This window comes from Hylobates moloch, unplaced genomic scaffold (assembly GCF_009828535.3).
Source record: "Hylobates moloch isolate HMO894 unplaced genomic scaffold, HMol_V3 SCAFFOLD_22, whole genome shotgun sequence".
NCBI classification, from domain to species: domain Eukaryota; kingdom Metazoa; phylum Chordata; class Mammalia; order Primates; family Hylobatidae; genus Hylobates; species Hylobates moloch.
This window is the reverse complement of record NW_026652297.1, coordinates 33,506,618-33,530,572: the sequence shown is the minus strand read 5'-3', so window position 1 is coordinate 33,530,572 and position 23,955 is coordinate 33,506,618. Positions and strand designations below refer to the sequence as shown.

Here is a 23,955-nt window from a genome sequence, read left to right as displayed (position 1 = left end):
CAGGCTCCCGAGTAGCTGGGACTACAGGTGCGTGCCACCACGCCCAGCTAATTTTCATATTTTTAGTAGAGGTGGGGGTTTCACCATGTTGGCCAGGATGGTCTTGATCTCTTGACCTCGCAATCCACCCGCCTTGGCCTCCCAAAGTGCTGGGATTACACGTGTGAGCCACTGCACCCAGCATAGTCTTATAATTTCTTAGGCAGTTTATGTTCCATATGCTCCTCCCCAAGTCCACTTTTTTCCAGTTGGCACTGGTTTCCCTTTCCCTCTAGAACAGCGATTTATAGTCATCTGCTCATTTCAACATTAGAATGTCTTAGTTTTTACAGATCTTCTTTCGATTAAAATATAAGTATGTAGCTAGAGGAATACACTTTCTCTATAGTGACTATTTTGGAGCTTGAGCATGAGTCTCCTCCATGCAATCCCTTGGTACACGTTATTTATTTTAGTTATGTAACACTTGTTGTGTGCCAGGCACTCTTCTAAATGTGTTATTTAATTTATTTATTCATTTAATGAATAGGTAGGTAGGTAGTGGTGTTACTACTGTTTTGTTTTTTGTTTTTTGTTTTTTGTTTTTGTTTGAGATGGAGTTTCACTCTGTCTCCCAGGCTGGAGTGCAGTGGTGCAGTTTTGGCTCACTGCAACCCCTGCCTCCCAAGGTTCAGGCGATTCTTCTACCTCAGGCTCCCAAGTAGCTGGGACTACAGGTGAGCGCCACCATGCCCAGCTAATTTTTGTATTTTTAGTAGAGATGGGGTTTCACCATATTGGCCAGCCTGGTCTTGAACTCCTGACCTCGTGATCTGCCCACCTCAGCCTCCCAAAGTGTTGGAATTACAGGCAGTGTTATTACTTTTTTACATGAGAGAAAACTGACACAGAGAGATTAAGTAACTTGCCCAAGGTTGCATAGCTGGTGAGTGCAGGATCTGGATTCAAACCCAGCCAGCCAGCTAGCCTGGCTGCAGGGTCCATGCTCCTAACCCATCTGCTGGGCCACCTCTTGTGCACACACACATGCCTCTTCTCATGTGCGTGTGAGCCACTTCTCGTGTCAGGGGATGAGGAAGTATGCTTATCTATGCACATTTTCTCCTGTGTTTTAAGGATCTTTTGAATGTCTGCTTCCTTCTTTGGGGATGTATGGTGTGGGCGTGGCTTCACATTAGGAAACATTTTCTGGACATGTGCATATATAAGTCTTCGGTGTGTATGTGAATGGCCTCCTTGATCTGACTGCCCTGGTGCAGTACCACATTCTTGTTCCCAGCTCCCTTTTCTCTTGCCCTCGGTTCTGATACCTCCCTTCTTTTCTTTTCTGTCTCATGTGCCCACTGGACTGGACAGGACCCCAGTTCCCTACGTCTCCCTCTTAGAAACCTCAGGACTTTGTTTTCTTTCCCATGGAACATGCGTGCTCTGGCTTCCCTTCTTCCTCTTAAATGTAAACACTTTATAGTGTTTTGCCGCAAATAATTTTGGCACACCACAAATAGTGTTCTAAAGTCAGTATTTCTTGGCCAGGTGCAGTGGCTCAGGCCTGTAATCCCATCACTCTGGGAGGCTGATGCGGGCAGATCACTTGAGGTCAGGAGTTCAAGACCAGCCTGGCCAATATGGTGAAACCCCTATCTCTACCAAAAATACAAAAAAAAATAGCTGGGCGTGGTGGCGGGCACCTGTAGTTCCAGCTACTCAGAAGGCTGAGGCAGGAGAATCGCTTCAACCTGGGAGGCAGAGGTTGCAGTGAGCTAAGATCACGCCACTGCACTCCAGCTTGGGGGACAGAGTGAGACTCTGTCTAAAAAAAGAGTCCATATTTCCTGACTCCCAAATCTTGGGCCAAGTCTTAGGAAGCCCCAAATCCTTATTTCACCTTTTCTCTTGTGACCTTGGGCAAAATCCTCAGCATTTTGCCTTTGCCTCCCATTTGGCCACACAAAAGAAGTGCCACCTACATTAGGGAGAGTATGAATGAGGCTAAAGGAGGAGAAGGCTAGGGAGGGGCCTGAAAGATATTTCCTAAGATGCAGAGGACATCTCCCTTTTTAAAAAAAATTTTAAGTTCTGGGATACACGTGTAGGACATGCACGTTTGTTACATAGGTAAACATGTGCCATGCTGGTTTGCTGCACCTATCAACCCATCACCTAGGTATTAAGTCCTATATGCATCAGCTGTTTATCCCAATGCTCTCCCTCCCACCGCACACTCCCTGAGAGGCCCAAGTGTGTGTTGTTCCCCTGCCTGTGTTCATGTGTTCTCACTGTTCAGTTCCCACTTAAAAGTGAGAACATGCGGTGTTTGGTTTTCTGTTCCTATGTTAGTTTGCTGAGGATAATGGCTTCAGCTCCATCTATGTCCCTACAACAGACATGATCTCGTTCCTTTTTATGGCTGCATAGTATTCCATGGTGTATAGGTACCACATTTTTTTAATCCAGTCCATCATTGATGGGCATTTTGGTTGATTCCGTGTCTTTGGTATTGTGAATAGGGCTGCAATGAACATACACTTGCATGTATCTTTATAATAGAATGGAAATATCCCTTTTAAAAGAAGCTGCTAGTTGAAATATATTTGCCCACCTGGTGGGCAAAAATCAGAAACTGTTGAGACTAACTTGGTAGAGGAGCAAGGAGAGTAGTAATTTGCACTATTGGAGAAGCCCATCTTTGATTCTCACCCTGGCCAAGGATTGTGCTTTGAATTTTGAACATGAGGTGAGCCATAATTATTGGTAGAGAAAGGGAAGAGTCTAATTATTCGAAGACTTACTGAGGTGTGAAAGAGACACTCCATAGCTGTGTCCTCTTTTTCTCCTAGATAAACTCAGCATAAATACTAGAAGTGGTAGAAGAATTTGAAGAGCTTTTTTTTTTTTTTTAAATTTTTTGAGACAGGGTCTCACTCTGTCACCCAGGCTGGAGTACAGTGGTGCGATGTCAGCTCACTACAGGCTTCACCTCCTGGGGTTCAAGCGATTCTCCCACATCAACCTGCTGAGTAGCCGGGACTAGAGGTGCACACCACCATGCCTGCTAATTTTTGTATTTTTTGGGTTTCACCTTGTTGGCCAGGTTGGTCTCAAAATCCTGACCTTAAGTGATCCACCCACCTCAGCCTCCCAAAGTCCTGGGATTATAGGCATGAGCCACCATGCCTGGCCTGAAGAGCTATTTATTCTTTAATTGGCATCAAATGAAAGAGTTCTTTTGAAATATTCACCTAGAATTTAATCCTGGACCAGAGTTCTAAAAGTGCTGCATTTGGGTAATGTTTGTACTAAGGGATTTACATCACCTTTAGATTTCTATCACAAGCTAGTTGATATCTAACGTCCCAAACTACTGTAGCATGCTACATTGACAAACGCTGCTTTTTGCTATCTAGTTCATGGAAATTTTTCCCATTATATAGGCTCTATCTTCCCTGTATGTTTTCGTTCTTTTTTTTTTTTTTTTCTTCATTCTTGTGCTTGGCCTGTCCAGGTCTTCCAAAGTAGGGATCACAGGTCCACAATGCCTACAGGGCTGAGGAAAGTACACACAGGAGTGAGATGGGCTGGTGGAAAATGTGGACCGGTGACCACACCCCTCTATAGGGGCAGCTGACTCGCAGCTCCAGCGATCGTGGCCATATGGGAATGTGAGCCCACAGCTGCCAAGCCTTCCTTAGAAGCTGAAAGTCTAGATGCTGTAAATGTGACTTTTAAAAAATCTTTTTAGAAATGTTGGCTTCCTACATTAGAATAAAATCCTGTATGATCTGAGCAAAGTAACTCTTAGAGAGGTACTTTGAGAGGTACTCGATTTGAGGCTTGAGCCCCTAATTTTTGAATTATACTATATATAGGCAGCCTCAAAGCAGATCTTGTCAAGTGCCTAGAATTAATACATCTTAGTAGCTTACATTACTAATAAAACTATCAACTAAAGAAAACAGTAAATTAGAAATTTTCAAACTCGTCAAAAGAATCTGACAAATTCTCATAAATCATTTGAAGTTAGTTTGAATTAGCATTTGATTTATTATTAGTACACGTACTAAAAAAAAACTATTACTCCTACTTTCTGGCAGCTGTATAACTTCCTGCCTCAATTGACAGTGCTCCTTGAGATTTATATCAAAGAAGTTAGTCATCCTTCTTCCTAACTTTGACATTGCAGTTTACTCTTGAAAAAGAGATGGATTTTGAAGGGAAGGAAAAGGAGAATCCCTCACAATATAATTTTGGGTCTCTGACTTTCCCACACTCACTTAAGTTTAGGTTTTTAATGGGAAAATATAAAGCAAGATATTCCACTTAAGAAAGTAACCCCACCTCTAGTACTTTTTTTGTATAAAGCTAACATTTTTTATAAGATTAGAAATCTACAATTACAATAAGGATAAATCATTATAAGATATTGTCATCCTCATGCAAGCATTAAGCAGTGAAGCATTGATATATTCTTGGCTGAATTTTTATGGCAGTTTTTAATACTTACAACTTAAAATGTGGCTTCATACCTTACAGAAGACTTAAAAGAAAACTGGCTGGGCGTGGTGGCTCATGCCTATAATCTCAGCACTTTGGGGGGCCAAGGCTGGTGGATCACCTGAGGTCAGGAGTTCAAGACCAGCGTGACCAATATGGTGAAACCCCATCTCTACTAAAAATACAAAATTAGTCATACCTATAATCCCAGCTACATGGGAGGCTGAGGCAGGAGAATCGCTTGAACCCAGGAGGTGGAAGTTGCGGTGAGCCGAGATCGTGCCATTGCACTCCAGTCTGGGCAACAAAAGCAAAACTCCATCTCAAAAAAAAAAAAAAAAAAAAGACTTAAAACCATGCATGTTCAAGTTGAAGTTCCTCTGCTCTGACGCTCCTTGGGTATGCATACAGGAATTTATCAACTATATGATAGGAAGAGAAGATAGAAGTGTGTGCTTGGAGGTCAAATAGACTGGTATTTGAATTTCAGATCTGTTTCTTGGTAGTTGTGGCAACTTATTTCTTCTAGGCTCTGTTTCCTCCTTCATAAAATAGAAGTGATATTAACAATAGGATTGTTGTAAGGACTAAATGAGTGGTATGATTAAGTTCTTAAAACAATGCCAGTCACACAGTAGGTGCTCAATAAATGCCAGTGTCCTTGTCTCTTTTAATAAGATAAGTGGCTTACGTAATCTGCTTTTGTTAACTAGAACACATCTGTCTTCCGCAGCCTAATTTACCTTCAGACACTGCCTTCCTGACGAAAGCAAGGTAGCTAAGTGGACAGAAGGAAAACTGTTTTCAAATTCCACTGTTACCTGTAGTTAGTTGTCACTGTCACTCAGACTCTCAGACTCAATCTCCTTTTCTGTAAAATAAGAATTAAATTATCTCTAAGTCCACTTGTGTTAGAGTTCTAAAAGATGTCCAGAGAGAGGCTTCTTAAGGCAACCCAGAGGGAACTAGTTCTGTTTTTTCTGGCTTTCTAATTTATCAAAGTCAAGTTCTCAGAGTCTAAATGTTTCATAAGTACTTTCTAAAGGATTTCATTGTTTTGCTTTGTTCTTACCACACTTGAGTGCCTGATGAACTTCTTCATCAGAGAGCGGCAGTGCTTTGACGGAGTAATCACAGCTGGTTGGGCTTTGCGATTCCGGTCACTTCACTGTTTCATTTCACTCGGTGTTGATTAGCTTATGAGGGACTGATTCATGCTGACCAGACTCCCAGGATGTTGAGTGACAAACAAAAATCCCAATTAATCACTTTAAAGTAAGACCTCTGACTGGCTCCAGAACTAGAGTGGCTCCTCTATCCAGGACACTCTGTGCTGGCCAGGAAGTCCACTTAAGACCTCAAATTATGGATAAGAAATTTTCCATGAGCATAGGATTAGAGCAAAGATAGTTGAGTTGCTCTCAAGAGTCGTTCCTGTCATGCTTTGGTAGCCTAAGCAATTGCCATTTTTTAAGCAATAATTTGATCTAAAATAAACATCAGAGGTTATAACCTAGTTTCTGGTTAATATTGAAACATACTTCATTCATTTTGAGGCTCCACAAACTCCATATGGGTCCTTATTCTGCCAACATACCCAGTCTACCCTAGCCCCCACGGGCATGTTAAGCCCTTTGCTGTGATGAGAGTCAGGTGGGGAACTTTCCTGATTCCTATCTTCTTTGTATTCTGTCCCTACATTAATTTGTTCATTCATTTATTCATTCAACAAACACTTAATGCCCAGCCAGTTTTTTACTTACCACCTTCCAAGTGGTCCTTCTGGACTTAGAAGTTTTAATATTTAATAAAAACACAAAAATGTGCTGCTTTTGCTGGCAGAATGAGGGAAGAGGCCGCAGAGCTTTGGCATCATGTCAGAGCCCTGGAAAGAAGTTCATCAGGCACTCAAGTGTGGTAAGAACAAAGCAAAACAATGAAATCCTTTAGAAAGTACTTATGAAACATTTAGACTCTGAGAACTTGACTTTGATAAATTAGAAAGCCAGAAAAAACAGAACTAGTTCCCTCTGGGTTTCCTTATCCTTCTTATCCAAAATCTGCCAATAATCCTAATGGCTTTAAATGGCTCTATAAATGCCTCTGTGTAATTAGGACCTCAAGTAAGCATAAGGAGAGTTTCTGGGAAAGCTAAGTTAGACAAGATGTGTTAGGAGATAGAGGAAGCACAACAAAGTAACTAAATATCTAGAAAGAATAAAAGAGGATGTCAGCAAAAGGACTTTGTGAGCAGAAATATGAAATTAAGAGAATTCAGACTTACTTGTTGAGTAACTACCAAATGCCTGGTATTATAAGTTTGTAGCAAAACGCCCAAAAAAGTTTAAGATTTAGTCGCTCTACTCAAGGAACTTGTCAAGCAAAAAAATAGATGCTAAATGGCCAGACTTAGGCTGGGCTAGGCAGATTGAGTAGGGTTTAAATGAGGAAAAAGAAACCATTTCAAGCGGGCAAGAGAGCGAGCAAGATAGAAGTCCTAGTCTTTTGTAACCTAATCACTGAAGTGACAGCCCATCATCATCTTTGTCATGTTAGAAGCAAGCCACTTGATCCACCTCACACTCAGGAGGAGAGGATTCTACAAGAGGGTGAATCCTGTAGGTGGGGGTCACTTGGAGCCATGGCAGAAGCGCCTGCCACAAAACCCTGAACAGGGCAGGTCAGACTGGACCAGAGGCAGTGGGGACAGCTTGGCTTTCCTCTTCCGGGTTACCTCTGAGCTCCTCCTTGATTTTTTTCACCACCTTTCACAGTTAGAGGGCTCACCTCTACCCAAACATGGTGCAGTTCAGATGGGACACGTTGATAATTGCATTGCTGGTTCTTTTCTTTCCTGGGATAACAACTGAACTTTTTTTCTTTTGAGTGTCAATTTATATTGGGCACTGTGTTCAGTGCTGAGGAGACAAAAATGAAAAAAGTGTTGCTGTGTGAATCATATGATACAATAGGAAAAAAGATACATGTTACTCTTTTCAGTGGGTATTAATAAAATACAAAACAAAAGGCATATTTAACAAGACTGTTCTTCTAACTACAGTGTTCTATGGATCTGATTAGCAAAAATCATCTGTAGTGAAAATTTCTCTATAAACATGCTTTCTTCAGTTTTTGTAGAACGTAAGTTTATGATTTCCATGCCATTTACTTTAAAAGGAAAGATGGGAAAGATTCAGGCTGAAATATACCTGGATCTTCAGGAGCCTTTTGTTTTGCTTAAGTAAATTGTGTCCCTACTTGAAACACCAGTAATTTCTCTAGAAATAAGTGCTGGGTTGTTGAGGACAAAAGTTGTAGATGCTTTGCATCTTCATGCTTTCCACTTTCCCTTCTAAGGGCTTGGTCAGAACGCTGCTAGTACCCAATAGGCTGAATATAAGACTGTTTCATCTCCAGCACACACTGAAAACATTAAAGTGACCAAAGCCTCTTTTTGAGCAAGGCTGTTCCAGTTCTTAATCTGCTGAATTTTCACAGGACGTTGTCCTAGATGGAAAGGGGAGGCTGTGCTGGGAAGGGCCATCAAGAGAAGACAGAGCTAGCAGGAAGGAAAGCCCACGTGGTATGGTGTTCTGGGTAATGGCAGTACTCGTTGTCAAATAATGGGTGAGGAAAATCACAGAAAGAAAGCAGGTGTAGTTTTGGCCTTGTGTGTGACTTTCTGGTCAGCCTTTAAGAGAAATGACTGTTGCAGGGCCCTGGCAAAGCTGGGGACAATGTGAAAGAAATTCAGCTGAATGGAGAGATGTGCTTGGGGTTGCAAGTGTTATTCATCATTATTCATCACGGTCCCTGCTCTCTAGCCACTCCCATGACAGCCTTCCAGCTCTGGCATTATTAAGTCAAGAAACTCTTTGGCTCCTACTGGGCCCAGAGTGAGAGGTCTTCATTTTCTGTGCAGGGCGACCCCAGGAGGTTCAAGCCCCGGGGCTGCCTGATCCTGAGAACTCAAAGGAGGAGTCAAAGCTGGGTAGAACCTTGGGTTTTTCCTTGAGTCCTCTCAAGTTCAGAATCGTTGCTTCTCATCAGAGTCAATCACCCTGGGTTGGAGTCCACTGTAGTATTGTAGGGAAATGCATGTGCTTCTGGGGCTATGTTGGAGCAGGGCTGGAGACAAACCTTGACTCAGCATCTCTTCTGCACCAGACACTTCACATGCATTATATTATATATCATTTCCCCATTGCAGAGAAACTCTCAAAGGAAGGTAGTATTCTCTCCATTTTATAGATGAGGAAAACTGTGGCTTGGAGGTGAAGAGCTAACTTCCAGATGTAAACCTAGACTTGTCTGGTTGTAAATTCTCTTTTTTCCATTATTTCCCAGTGCCTCTGAGAGAGATCTCTCCTTCCTCAAAGCAGGCAGTCGTGAGTTATGGGGATGTGGAGGTAAGAGATGCAGGAGCAGCAGCCCTTGTGGTGGCCTCAGTCCAAAGGGGGCTTCTGTGCCACTTCCCTGTACTCCTGCCAGACTCAGGGCCAGCCAGCCTTCCCAAAGAGCACGTGAGTGAGTACCTGGCCTAGACTGGGATCACAAGATCTGAGAGAAAGTGACAAGTGTGTCTAGGTTTTAAGCAAGAGCAAGTAAATGTTGTCCACTCAAAATGTAGAAGACAGAGGGAATTAGGTAGGTGGGGTGCAGGCAGGCAGGGCCTTGCACTAGAAAAGCCCAGTATGGACAGTGCAGACAGAAGCAGCACCCAGATAAAAAAGGGCCTTAGGAAGTCATGCTAAGAGCCTTGGATTTTATCCTCAATGTATGGGTGAATTATTAAAGTTGGGGGATGGAGGAGAGTAGGTGTGCATAAGATCTTGAGATTTGCATTTGTAGTGTATTGTTGAGGCCCTTCTGGGAGGGAAGGCCAGCCTGTAGGCAAGGATGACTCGAGGCTTTTGGCATCCTGTTGCCCTGTACTGTTAAATTTTTCTTAGACTTAAGCACAGTGTGAACAGAAGCCCTATATTGTGTGTGTCATTCCCCTTATGTGACTGAAGTCCTGAGACCACAGTCACTGCTCAGTAAATGCGTATAGAATAAATATTGCAAAACCTAAAGCAGTTCACTATGTGTACCTAAGAAAGTGAATAAGAAAATCTTCATGTATCTGTTTATGTAGAAGGTAATGAAAATGGATCATTGATATTTTGTTACTAAAGAAACAAGGATAAAAAGCATAGGAATAATTTGATCTATGTGCTACTCTGGTTAAATCTTAATTCAGTGTTTGCATTATTATGGCTGTATAAATGCAATTCACCGGCCATATAAGGTTATTAGGATTATTTTTTCTATCTTGTGCAACTTTTTGTTTTCCCTTGAGTTAATTACCTTGTCTTCTTATTTGTCTAGTTGTTTTATGTACCTATTGTCTCTATACTCTTTCCCTACTTGTCTGTCCTCAATATGTTTGTAAGTGATTAAATTTCTCCTCTACCCTCTTAGGGTGTCCAGTTGTGCCTAAGAACTAAACTGACATAAAACAGGTTAACAGAAGAAAGGCACACACATTTTATTAAGTTACATACGTGTAAGAGTCCACACAGGAGAATGAAGACCCAAAGGAGCAGTTAGAGTTGAACGCAGACACCGAGTTGGATAAAGAGCAGGACATTGGGAAAATGTGACAAGGGAAGGGGACTTGGGCTAGGGCAGTCAATTGGGTGGAGAAGTGACTGGGAAGATCAGGGTTTAACAAGGTTTGCTGGTACAGGTTTTTCTCGAACTCCATTCCCTTTCCCTACAGATAAAAATGTTACTTTCCTCCTGCTATACGGAGGACATCTTCCATATGGGGATTTCATCTCCTTTCGGGAAGAAAAAGAGGAGGTCAGAGAGCTCTTCCTGCACCTGCGTTTTTCAGGTGCCTTTACCTCAAAATAACCTTTATGCTGAAGTGGCATATTCTGGGATGGCATATTCTGCCACCCATCATGTTCAGTCTCCATAGGTATTCTGACAACTTTTATCTCCTTGAAAAGTCCTCTCCCCAGCCTTCTCTCTTTGATGTCAGCTGTCTTGGGCCCAATGCCATGGCTTTCAGCTGAGGATTTTCCTCACCATTATCCTGAAGACTTCTTTGCTTCTTTATTCTGTTTTCTGGATCTTCCTTTTTCTTGTTTACTCCTTCATTTTTCAGGCCACATCCTCCAGTAACTCCCTGACAAAGAGCGTGTGGGAAGTAAATTTTCCCACACAAAGAGTGTGTGGGGAGTGTATGGGATGTGCAGTAGATCTGCACATCTAAAATTGGTAGAAATAACCCTCAAACTATTTGATAGAAATCTACATTAGATATAATTTTCTCTTACAATGTTGAAAACATTATATTTTCTTCTAGCTTCCAGGAGTGCTGTTGAAATGTCCAATGCTATTTTGAACCTAGATCTTTAGTTTGTACCTCTTGATTCCCATATGATAGCTTTTAGAATCTTGTCGTTATTCCTTTAGTTCATGATGTTGGGTCTTACTAAAGCAGTTTCATTCACGTGCTGAGTACTTAGTGGGCCCTTTCAATTTAGAACAGGAGTGGCAACTAAGGCCAGCACTGTTTTTGGGCCAGATCTGGCCCACCACTGTTTTTATAAAGTTTTATCAGAACACAACCACACTTGTTTACATATTGTGTATGCTATTACATGGCTAAGTTGAATAGTTGTGGTAGAGACTATATGTGATCTGCAAAGCTTAAAATATCTGCAGCCACTTATGGAAAAGGTTTGCCAATTCCAATTTAGAAAATTAAGAATTTTAATTCTGGTTTAAAAAAAAAGTTTTCTACCCCCATTTTCTGTGTTCTTTCTGCAACTCTTGCTATTAGATGCTGAACCTCTTAGATTGTCATTTAAATATTTTTCTCTCCTCTTTTCCATCTCCGTTTTTCTTTTTGTTTGTTCTTCCTCAAAATTCCCTTAACTTTATTTCCCAAGCTTTCTATCAGTGTTTCATTCCTGCTGTAATATTTTTTTGACATCAATTCTTCTGATTTTTAAATTAACCTTTTTATTGTAATATAAAACACAGATATTAGTCATGCCCATAATCCCAGAACTTTGGGAGGCCACGGTGGACAGATCGCTTGAGTCCAGGAGTTTGAGACCAGCGTGGGCAACGTGCCAAAATCCCATCTCTACAAAAAATAAACTGAGCCAGGCATGGTGGCACGCACCTGTAGTCCCAGCTACTTTGGAAGTTGAGGCAGGAGGATCACTTGAGCTCAGGAGGTTGAGGCTGCAGTGAGCTGTGATTATGCCACTGCACTCCAGCCTGGGTGACAGAGCAGGACCTTGTCTAAAAACAGCAGCAGCAGAAAAAACCCCACAGATATCAAAACACACAAAACTAATATATTGCTTAATAAATTATTATAAAGCAACCACTCTTAAAGCCACCCCCCGGTCAAGGAAGAGAACATTCCCAGCAACTCGAAAGCTCCAGTCCAATCACAGCCCCCTCTGAAATATTGCATGGTTTCAACCCATTGGATGGTGGTGGTGGTTGTTTCAGCTGGAATTGTCCCATCTTTGAACACTGAAAGCCTTGTCAGGTGTTTATATGGTTTGCCTGCATCCCCACCCAAATCTCAACTTGAATTGTATCTCCCAGAATTCCCACATGTTGTGGGAGGGACCCAGGGGGAGATAATGGAATCATGGGGACCAGTTTTTCCTGTGCTATTCTCGTGATAGTGAATAAGTCTCACAAGATCTGATGGGTTTATCAGGGGCTTCCGCTTTTGCTTCTTCCTCATTTTCTCTTGCCACTGCCATGTAAGAAGTATCTTTTGCCTCCCGCCATGATTCTGAGGCCTCCCCAGCCATGTGGAACTGTAAGTCCAATTAAAACTATTTTTCTTCCCAGTCTCAGGTATGTCTTTATCAGCAGCGTGAAAATGGACTAATTGTCCCCTGGGTCATTTATTGTGACCCTCATAGTCTTCTATTGTTTCCTTGCTATCTGTGACAGCAGGATGTTTAAGATTCCTCTTGTACATTCTCTGCCCTAAATTACCCATTTCTCCAAGAAACCCTGGTTTCTCCAATGGGAGGTGGAATTTTAAGATCCCATTTTAGTTGTTAGCAATGCTCATTGCTACTAAATTGGTCATTGTTTCTAGTACTCTTTGGAGAACAGAGCATATATATTTCCCCCTACTTTTTTTTACACTTTTACCATATCTGTGTTGTCAGAATATATATTCATTACATACTGTCCTCCCTTTTAACCTTCATTTAGTCTGTCAGCTACTAGTAACTGTATATTTAATGCTCACTACTGGCCCATGCATACTGATGTTTCTGTCATCATTCTGATTGTCTGAAACTCAGTCTTCAGTAGATTTCTCAGGATGGGATCACAAGAACAATATTCCCTGAGTTCCTGCATGTTCATAATTGTTTATCTGTGATCTTTGGCCTTGAAAGTCATTTTTGCTAGATATATAGTCCTTGGCTTGCATTTTCTTTCTTTGAGTATCTTAAATATGTTCTTGTATTTTTTTTATAATATTAAACATTGCTGTTAAAAACACTGATAAAATCTAATTTTCTTCCCTTGTAAGTCACTTGCTCTTTTCCTAGATCCCAAAGGTTTGCTTGTAGTCTAAATATTTTCCCAGAACATGTCTAGTATTCATTGTTCTGGGTCAGTATTCTCAAGAGTGCACTGTGTTCCTTTAGTGTGTAGTTTCATGTCTCTTTATTTCAGCAATTATAGTATTTAGTAATTGAATATTATGAGTGTTAATTTTTATTCTCACTTGGTTTTCTGTTAGGGACTACTATTACCCTTATGTGGCATCTTGCTTATCTGTCTTCAACATTTGTTAGGCTCTTTTAAATTGTTTAAATCTCTTCATTTCTTTTTGGTATTTTTTGTTAATCTACTCTTGTGTTTCTGTTACAGGTTGAGTGTCCCTTATGTGAAATACTTGGGACCAAAGTGTTTCAGACTTCAGATTTTTTCCAATTTTGGAATATTGCTGATTGAGCATCCCAAATCTGAAATCCAAAGTAACGCAGTGAGCATTTGAGCATCGTGTTTGCACTCAAAAAAGCTGCAGATTTTAGACCATTTCTGATTTCAGGTTTTCAGATTTGGGATGCTCAACATGTAGTTTAGTCTTCATTTCCAAAGTGATGTTTTCTTTTATTTCTAATTCTTTATTGAGTTCTGTCACCTCATTTATAAGCTTTGCTGGTTTTTCATGTATGTACCTCTTTCATGTTTGTATAACTTTTAAATCTTTTTAGCTTATTTTGAAATTCTGATGTATTATTGGCATGCTTTCGCTCTCTATATGACATTGTGTTTCTAATTTCTAACAGCTCTTTTTATTCTCTTAATCTTTTATTTTGTAGCAATCTCTTCTCATTTCTTAGTTATACTATCTTATTTTTCTAACGATAGTAAGGACAAGCTGTTCTTAAAGTTTTCTTCTACCTGCCTGATTTATTTCTTCTAATTTCCCTGCCTGCTTCTCTGCCCCCATTTGAGGCCTTTATTATTTTAGAGACTTTTCTCAAATGTATGGTAGTCCTTGGCTATGGGCTCATGTTTAAGAGTTGGACAATTAAAAAACTAATTAGAAAGTCTGTGTGCCATGGGTAGGGCTTGTTCAATTCCACACTTTAAAGTAATGTGATTGAGCTGTTTCTTTGTGGAATCCTCTGCATTAGAATCTTTTCATTAATTTTTTTTTCTTTGAGGCTGATCGGATTCTTCAGAGAAGATTCTTTTAGCCCCCTACCTGGGGGGTATAAGCTTACTCATAGTGCTTTGGCAGCCAAATGAGGAGAGGAACATTGTTCCTCTGAATATGCAAATTTTTGTTTAGGAAGGCTGCCTCAGTTGATGGTTTCCCCTAGTCCAGGCTTTCATTTTTACTCTCTCCAGAGAACCACCTCTGGTAGCATGCCTGAGAGGAGAAGGGACAGCTGCTGAGCTACATGGAAGGAATGAGGAGATCTGGAAGGTTCTGATTATCTCGTCTCTTTTTTCAACAGTTCCTCTTGTTTTTAGGTTGATTCAACTTCCTAATATACCTGTTGTTTTCAGTTGCCATACTTTTTGTGGGTTCTGCAGTAGAAATTAAACGTTTGCATTGAACTTTCCTGGGCCTACGAAGTCAGTTATCATTTGTCTGTCTACTTTCTAAAATGCCTTGCTATTGTCTCTTCTCTCATTCTCTTTGTCTTAAGGGTGTGTGTGAGAGTGTGTGTGTGTGAGACAGAGAGAGAGAGAGAGAGAGTGTGTGTGTGTGTGTGTGTGTGTGTGTGTGTGTGTGTGTGTGTGTGTATGTGAAGCCCTGTTCAGTGTTGTTTCAGGAGAGAGAAGAGAGGCTAATGGCATGCATTCATTTCACCCCAGTACTTGGACCTGTCTTGTACAGTGAATGTCAGGGAAGTTACTCTTCAGGTCTCCTCCTGATGTTTTGGAGCAAATGATAAAACGTTTTTCTGTTGACACATTTTGGGCAACATAGCAAGACCATGTCTCTTATTTTTTTTAAAAAAAGAAATGGCTGGGCGTGGTGGCTCACACCTGTAATCCCAGCACTTTGGGAGGCCGAGTTGGGCCTGTCACAAGGTCAGGAGATTGAGACCATCATGGCCAACATGGTGAAACCCCATCTCTACTAAAAATACAAAAATTAGCCGGGAATGGTGATGGGCACCTGTAATCCCAGCTACTTAGGAGGCTGAGGCAGGAGATTCCCTTGAACCCGGGAGGTGGAGGTTGCAGTGAGCCGAGATTGCGCCATAGCACTCCAGCCTGGTGACACAGCGAGACTCTGTCTCAAAAAAAGTAAAAATAAAAACAGAGAAATGATCATAAAGGAATCCTATGAACAATTATATGCCAGTAAATTAAACCATTTGGATCAAATGGACAAACTACTGGAAAGGAATGCTGTAGAACATGAAGAAATGTTCACCTGGTAGTTGACATTGTGATCCATTTGCAGGCTGTTACCTTCTCCTCTCAAGGATGCAGTGGAAGTCTCAACCTGGAGAAGATGCTATACAATGCAAGAGGTGAACTCTGCCCTTAGTAAAATCCAGCTGGTGGGATATTCTCAGAAAATTGTGAGTATTCATATTACATTTCAGTCATTCATGAATGCTTTCCATTCATATCGTTGTTTGTTGTTTGGAAGAATCCTATAGTTACGTTTTTAAAGCCATTCCATTGCTGAGGATCCAGAGCCTCTGTTCTTTCCTCCATTCCGCGCAGGATTTTATTGGTGCTCTTTCCCCACCCTCACATCTCAATCACCAGCCAGCATTCGATTGGCCAGTGTGCAGGGAGTCGGGAGAAAGGCGTCTCATCCTGTTCACATTAGAACAGTGAGCACCACTTTATAGATTTTGGATGGGTGAAACGGGAAAAGAGAAGAGTTTGCCAAGTGTGACTTTTGAGCTCTGACCTAAGTGATAAACCTTCCCATTTCTTCTTGTCATCCGGTGCCCAGAGCTACTCAGTACCGAACAACAAGGGCCTAACACTTAACTGAAAATGAAACAGGAAAGCCAAAGTGTGTGAGTCTTTGGTCTGTTTGGTAATATTTCATGTCTCCCTTTTAATGTGTGAACCTTGAGTGCCTGGGGACATGGAAGAGAGCTGAAGCTCTCAGGTGACAAGTAAAGATTATAGGATTGCTTTCTTTGTCTGCCAATTGGATCTCCATCATCTTTCCGTTTTCCTTAAAACTTTCTAGTTTATTTTATTGATTGATTGACGGAGACAAGGTCCCACTTTGTTACCCAGGCTAGAGTGCAGTGGTACAAACATGGCTCACTGCAGCCTCAACTTCCTGGGCTCAAGTGATCCTCCTGCGCCGAGTAGCTACTTGGGGACTACAGGCATGTGCCACCATGCCCAGCTAATTTTTGTATTTTTTTGTAGAGACGGGGTTTCACCATGTTGCCCAGGCTGGTCTTGAACTCCTGGCTTCAGCCTCCCAAAGTGCTGGGATTACAGGCGTGAGCCATTGCGCCCAGTCTCTGGTTTACTTTAAAATAATTTTTGTTTTTAAACTGAGGATATTTCTGTTGTTTTTCCCTGCAGAATTACCTCGTGTGACTGTCACTCTAAGCTCATTGCACGTTCTTACTGTGGTTCTCTTTTAGGAGCTTTTTGGTGCGGTCCAGGTGACTCCTCTGAGCTCTGGCTATGCCCTTGGGAGCTCCAACTGGATCATCCAGTCTCATTACGAGAAAGTGTCTTATGTCTCTGGATCCTCCTTGCTTACCACACACCCCCAGGTAATTCCAAATTCTCTTCTACCAACTCAGCTTTTTGGTTACTTAACTCAAATTCAGAATGTATCCAAGGAACCATCAGCCATTTTTAAATCTTCCAAATTTGGTTTTCTACAGATACTCTTTAGCCAAAGTAGACTATTTGAGTTTCAACATTTTGGCCTACAGGTTTCTCTGAAATAGTCCTGCTACCTTGAGGGTCACCCCTAGGATTCTGAAATCCCCCAGGCCTTCCAAAGACCATAGCCTGATGTGGGACACAGATGGTTATGCATTTACTCAGCAGATATTAACTGTTTAAAATCCTTCCCAAGGGCCAAGTGTCAAGTGTCATGCACCCATCTGGGTATTGGGGATTCAGTGGTGACCAACGGGCAAAGCCCGTGCCCATGGATCTTATGTTGTAGGGGAGTTGATGATGTTGGGGAGAGGATGGTATATAGTAGGTAAACAAAGTGCGTGGTCATTTCCGATTGAGATACAAGTACTGAAAACAGTAAAGCAGGGTGATTTTCAGAGTGATGGAGACTGGTTTAGACTGGATGCCCAGGAAAGCTAGTGGGAAGATCTCACTTGAACTGAGACCTGGAGAGATAAACCATGTCGGCTGGGCGCAGTGGCTCACACCTATAATCCCATCACTTTGGGAGGCCGAAATGGGATAACTGCTTGAGCCTAGGAGTTCAGGACCAGCCTGGGCAATATGGCAAAACCCTGTCTCTACAAAAAATACAAAAATTAGCCAAGTGTGGTGGCACACGCTGTGGTCCCAGCTACTTGGGAAGCTAAGGCAGAAGGATCGCTTGAGCCTGGGAAGCGGAGGTTGCAGTCAGCCAAGATTGCGCCACTGCTCTCCAGTGTGGGTGACAGAGTGAGATTCTGCCTCAAGAAAAAAAAAAAAAAGCCAGGTATGGTGGCTCATGCCTGTAATCCCAGCACTTTGGGAAGCCAAGGCGAGTGGATCACTTTAGGTCAGGAGTTCAAGACCAACCTGGCCAATATGGTGAAACCCTGTCTCTACTAAAAACACAAAAATTAGGTGTGATGGTGCGCACCTATAATCCCAGCTACTTGGGAGGCTGAGGCGGGAGAATCACTTGAACTCGGGAGACAGAGGTTGCAGTGAGCCGAGATCATGCTGCTGTACCCAGCCTGGGTGACAGAGTGAGACTCCATCTCAAAAAAAAAGAGAAAGAAAAAAGAAAAACAGCGGAATTAGCCACATAAAGCTGTGAGTGTTTGTATTACAAAGGGATGGCCAGTGAAGGGCCCCTAAAGTAAGAATAACCTGGGCATGTTTGAAGGGCAGAGAAGGCTATTGTGGTCGCACCATGGAGGTCAGCAGTGAGGTCCAAGAGAGTGGCAGACACCATGTCATGTAGTGCTAGCAGGCTGTGAGGAGGAATTTTGATTTTATTTTAATATGGAGAGGGAAACTATTGGAAGGTTTTAAGTTATTCATTCCAGTCATATTTGGCAAGAAGCCCAGCACCTATAAACATTGTTATGAATGTGATACTTACTCCTTTTTAGGTATTTGTAAATAATTTACTGTTCATTTCCTGAATGTTGGTTATTTCTATGTTTGTAATAGGGAGTGGGGGAACATTAGTTAGCTGTTGAATGGGTATATAGATACATTAGGTAACTTGTGGAAGTCCATATTACATTTATTTATCTACATCTATTTACAGAGAGAGAAAGAGAGAGAGAGAAGGTCTTGTTCTGTCACCCAGACTGGAGTACAGTGGTGTAGTCATAGCTCACTGTAATCTCAAACTCCTGGGCTCAAGCAATCCTCCCAAGTAGCTAGGACTGTAGCCACGACACCTGGCCTATTTATTTATTTTTTTACATAACCTCAAATTTTTATTGTCTTCATAATAAAACCAAAAATGAAGCTAAGAACTGGATCACTTGGCCTTTTCTCTTTTTATCCCTTCCCAGTTAAAAATGCTTGTATCTTTTAGTAGCCAGCATTCTCTTAGATCTGCAGTTGGGCCCAACACTTTAGCACAATCTCGTTTGTAGTTTTAGCCTTTTTCCAGAAGAATGGCTTGGTCTGCCTACATAGCCACTCCTTCCTGCCATTAAGCCACTTTCCCTCGGCATACAGATCGTCTTTTCCCTTCTTGTACCAACGTCACTCTGTGGGGTTGGTGCTAACCATGCTTCTTACACAAAGTCCAGTGGGTTTGAAGAACATTCACCATGTTAGAGCACTATCAGTAAGGAAAGAAAGAAATTATTCATTTTTTAATTACAAATAAAAATTGTATATATTTATGGTATGCATGATGTCTTGATATATGCATGCATTATGGAATGGCTAAGTCAATAATTAACAGACCCCATTTTAATACAGGGAGAACCATGCTGTGCTCTAGTGTTGAATAATAGGATGTCTGAGCTGCTATTCTGTATTATTTCTTTATACCTTCTTTCATAGCCAAGTTTCATCTCAAGTTCTAGAGGGGACGTTGCTATTTTTTCCTGCATCTGGCGGAATTCTGGGGCCTTCCTGGTTATTGAAATCAAAAGCCCATCAATGTCACCATCATCTGCTTCATTGAATCAAAAATTTTTATTGGCAGCTTCTATCATTCCTGATATGTTCTTCCACAAAAGACAGAAAGATGACTTGGCTGCCAACTCTTGCGATTTGTCCTGCTTAGTTCAAAGCCTTTACAGTACTATTGATGTAATTTCCAGTAAGTTATTCTTACAAGGTCCATAAATTTAAAGGGAAAATAATGTCTTGAAAGTAATGAGAAACATACATAAGTAATTAATTTTAATTTCTAGCTGGCAACCTGTGTTATATGTAAAAAAGAAAAAAATTAGATTTTTCTCTACCCACGTAATTGGATTCTGTATTGAATTGGCAGGGATGAGAAAAGTTTTGGTTTGAAAAACTTGATAGACTAATGCAGATGTTAGCAAACGGTGGCCTGGGCACTAAATGTAGCATCCCACCTATTTTGGCATATAATATTTTGTTGAAGTGCAGCCACACCCACTTGTTTATGGAACGTTTATGGCTGAATATATACCATAGGCTGGACAGGGTGGCTGATGTCTGTAATCACAGCATTTTGGGAGGCCAAGGCGAGATGATTGCTTGAGCCCAGGAATTAGAGATCAGCCTGGGCAACATGGCAAGACCCCATCTCTACAAAAAGTTTAAAAAAAAAAAAGCCAGGTGCGGTGGCATGCGCCTGTGGTCCCAGCTACTCAGGAGGCTGAGGCTTGAGGATTTCTTCAGCCTGGGAGGTTGAGGCTGCAGTGAGCCATGTTCGTGCCATTGTCCTCTTGTACTCTAGCCTGGGCAACAGAGCAAGACCCTGTCTCAAAAAAAAAAAGTTATAATGGCAGAATTCTACTTTAAACGTTACAGCAAACTTTGCTAACCCCTGGTCTACTTGAGTACAATGTTTACTAACTAGGAAGAATATCAGAGGCTGCTGTAGAATTCTGATAAACATAGGGAAATAAGGCTTTGGATTAAGCCTGAGGCAGTAAGAATGGAGAAAAAAGTTAAAACATTGGCAGGTCTTTCATGCAAGAAACATTTGTTGAATGCCCACTGTCTTCAGAAAAGAAAGAATAAAAGTTACAGATCTTATGTCTGCATGACATTGAGAATGGTGTTAATGGCCCTTCCTGTTAACAAGGAAGAGTTGGCAGAGGGACGTTTGTTGCAGAAGAGGGTAGTAGGTTTCATGAATGTGAATTTGAGAGAACATTAGACAGATGGAAGTATGGGGCTGGAACTGGGATGTGGAGGCAAGTCTGGAGACAAACTGGAGGGTTGTCACGTTTTAAAAATCTAACCAGGCACGGTGGCTCACGCCTGTAATCCCAGCACTTTGGGAGACCAAGGCAGGCAGATCACAAGGTCAGGAGTTCAAGACCCCAACATGGTGAAACCCCGTCTCTACTAAAAATACAAAAATTAACCGGTGTGGTGGTTTTCACCTGTATCACCTGTAATCCCAACTATTCAGGAGGCTGAGGTAGGAGAATCGCTTGAACCCGGGAGGTGGAGGTTGCAATGAGCCGTGATCACACTATTGCTCTCCAGCCAGGGCAACAGAGAGAGACTCCGTCTCAAAAAATAAATAAATAAATAAATCTAAATAAAGGGCTGAGGGCCAAAGACTGATCCATAGGGAACTTTTACCAACAGACAGTGGAAGAAGGAAAAATAGTCTTGTGTAAGAATGGTTGGAAAGTTAAAGGAAAATTGAGGCCAAAGAGTGCAGCTTCCCAAAGGAAGAAGGAAGAGAACTAGCCTTTACTGAGCATGAGGTCTCAGTATTAATTTTTTAATTGATTTGATATTTAGCAACCATGCTGAATTCTCTTAATTCTAATAATCTATTGATATTATCTTGCAAAGAAGTAACAGTTTTCTCACCTCTCTTCTAACCTTTGTGTATTTTATTTTTCTTGTGACTGAGCCCTATAATACTACGTTGCACAGCATTGATGATAGTGGACACCCTTGTCTTGTGTAAGGCTGTAAAAGGAAAGCTTTTGTAGTTTCTTCGTGAAACATCACGCTTACTGCACCATTTTTATTTGTCAAGTTAAGGAGTGTCTCCTTTATCCCCAACTTTCTGATTTTTTAAAAGTCAGATATAAGTGTTATACCTTATCAAATGCTTTTGAGCATGTAAGATCAACTTTGATTTCTCTCCTTTGTGACCATTAATGTAGTGAACTGCAGTGTTAGCTTTTCTCACATTTAAGCATCCAGTATTCCTGGGATAAATCTTGCTTGATTACAATCTATTCTGTTTAAAATACTCTCCAGGAATGAGTTGGTGAATATTTTATTGAAGTTTATAATCTATAGTCATAGGTGAAAAATGGGCCCATACATTATTTTCTTGTACTACCTCTGTTTGTTGGAAACCAAGGTATATTAGTCTCATAAGGTGATTTGGAAGCCTTTCCCTCTTTTTCTAATGTCAGAAAAAAATAGGTAGGGATTATCTTTTCCTGAAAGTTTGGTCAAATGTTCCATAAAACTGTCTGGACCTGGATTACCATTATTGAACTATATTTTCTGGGCCAAAATTGTGCCAGAATTTTGGCAGAGATTTGTCCTTTTTGCTTAGGTTTTCAAAATCATAGGCATAGAGCTATTTATAATCCTCTTTTATTTGTTTAACCTTTTTGTGTAAGTCTGTTTTCATTCTAAATTTTATTTTCATCATCATCTTGATCAGACTTGCTAGAAGTTTGTCTGTATTATTGATTTTGTTCAAAAAATAAGTTTTTGCTTTTAATTGTTTTGGTTGTATTTTCATCCTTTGTTCTGCCGTGTATTTCCTTCCTTCCTTCTTTACTTCGGATTTACTCTGTTTAATACTAAGTGTGTTTCAGTGTTTGCTTTTCCATAAATGTATTTAAAGCAACCGGTTTCTATCTTAGTATAATTTTACTCTGTTACATTTTTGATACGCAGTGCTTTGTCATTCATCTCTATGTATGTCATTATTTTCTTTATAATGTTCATGATTTAAATAACCAAAGGTTATTTTACAGTATAATTGTTTGTTTCTAGTCCGTCCAGTCTGATTAGACATAGGATTAGAGGAAATTTTTTTAAGCATATGTTTCAAGATTCTAATCTTTTGCATTATAATAAACATATCCTGATGGACTGAAATTTGATCAGTCTTCCTTTTAAGCACAATCTATTTTTGTAAATGTTCTACGTGTTTTGGAAAAGAATGTGTATTCACTGTTGGGTAAAATATTTCTATATTTGAGTTTTTTGCATTATTCAAGTCTTATATCTTTGCTTAGCTACTGATTTCTGAAGAGGGTGTGTTGTTGATTTATCTGTTTCTCACTGTAGTTTTACCAGTTTTTACTTTTTTATTATTTCTAAGCTCTATGCTCAGGAGTCCATATATTCATGATCACTGTGTTTTATCAGTCAGTGATTCTTTTTATCAGGATGCTTCGATGCTTTCTTTTTTTCACTATGAAAACTGCATTAAAAGCCAAGAGGCTTTTTCCCGTTTCATATGTGCCTGGATTTGTTTTGTTTTGTTTTGTTTTGTTTTTTTGAGACAAGGTCTTGCTCTGTCGCTCAGGCTAGAGTACAGTGGCGCAATCTCGACTCACTGCAGCCTCTGCCTCCACAGTTCAAGCAATCCTCCCACCTCAGCCTCCCAAATAGCTGGGACTACAAGCACATGTCACTGTGCCTGGCTAATTTTTGTATTTTTTGTAGAGACAGGATCTTCCTATATTGCCCAGGCTGGTCTCAAACTCCTGGGCTCAAGCGATCAGTCCACCTTTGGCCTCCCAAAGTGCTGGGATTACAGGCATGAGCCACCGTGCTTGGCCGGGATTTTTTTTTTAATCTAGCATCTCTTGGTTGATGAGCCTGTTTATGTTTCTTGTGATGACTATTGTAGTTTTGCCATCTTCTTTCATGTTTTTAGTTCATTCTTTTCCTAGTCCTTTCTTGCCTGCCTTTAGAAGGGTAAATTTCCTTCTGTATATGTGAAAATGCACATTTTATTTTTATTCTTCTGAGTTATTTCTTAGTTTACTTTTTCTGTGACTATCTTACTTATCAGTATCTGTATATTTCCTCCCAAAGCCACACTGTCCTCATCTCCCCTATCTTTCTCTCTTCCTTTGCACACCATACCCCATGCTGACCATGGTGAAACCATCTAGAATTTTAGTTCTGGGTCATTTAGAATATACATACGGTGGTGAATATATTCCTTATTGTAACAACAGTGATCTTCATTGAGATATATTGTAAGTTTTTCAACCTTAGTTTCCATAAACAGGATCTCATAACATCCTGCTAGATTGACTTTTCTTCTTCCAGGAATGCTTGGGGAATGGGAATCTAGAGGGTCTTGAAGTGGTAAGCCTATGAGGCCTTGAATTATTAAGAATGTCTTTAATTTTTTTCTCACATTTAAATGATAGCTTGGATGGATTAAAAATCAAAGGCAAAAATCTTTGATAGGATAAAGCTTTGGAAATATGACTTCATTTTCCACTTGTATTGCTTGTTGTCATTAAGAACCCTGAAGCCATTTAGATTTGCATTCCATTATATGGGATCTGCTTTTAGAATTTTCACTTTAATATTTGTAAGTTTTACAATGATTTCTCTTCAATGTATGTTTTTCCTGTG

General features: G+C 40.8%; 1 protein-coding gene across 3 annotated transcripts in view; it reads left to right on the top strand.

The window, feature by feature from the left end:
- INTS9 (integrator complex subunit 9) overlaps positions 1–23,955 on the top strand; it is a 118,004-nt gene that overhangs the window by 55,907 nt on the left and 38,142 nt on the right. For all 3 annotated transcript variants that reach the window (XM_058433283.1, XM_032143945.2, XM_032143946.2), the window contains 2 exons: positions 15,476–15,596; positions 16,641–16,775. In XM_058433283.1, the coding sequence (XP_058289266.1) occupies positions 15,476–15,596; positions 16,641–16,775 (256 nt within the window). The remainder of the gene's footprint in view (positions 1–15,475; positions 15,597–16,640; positions 16,776–23,955) is intronic.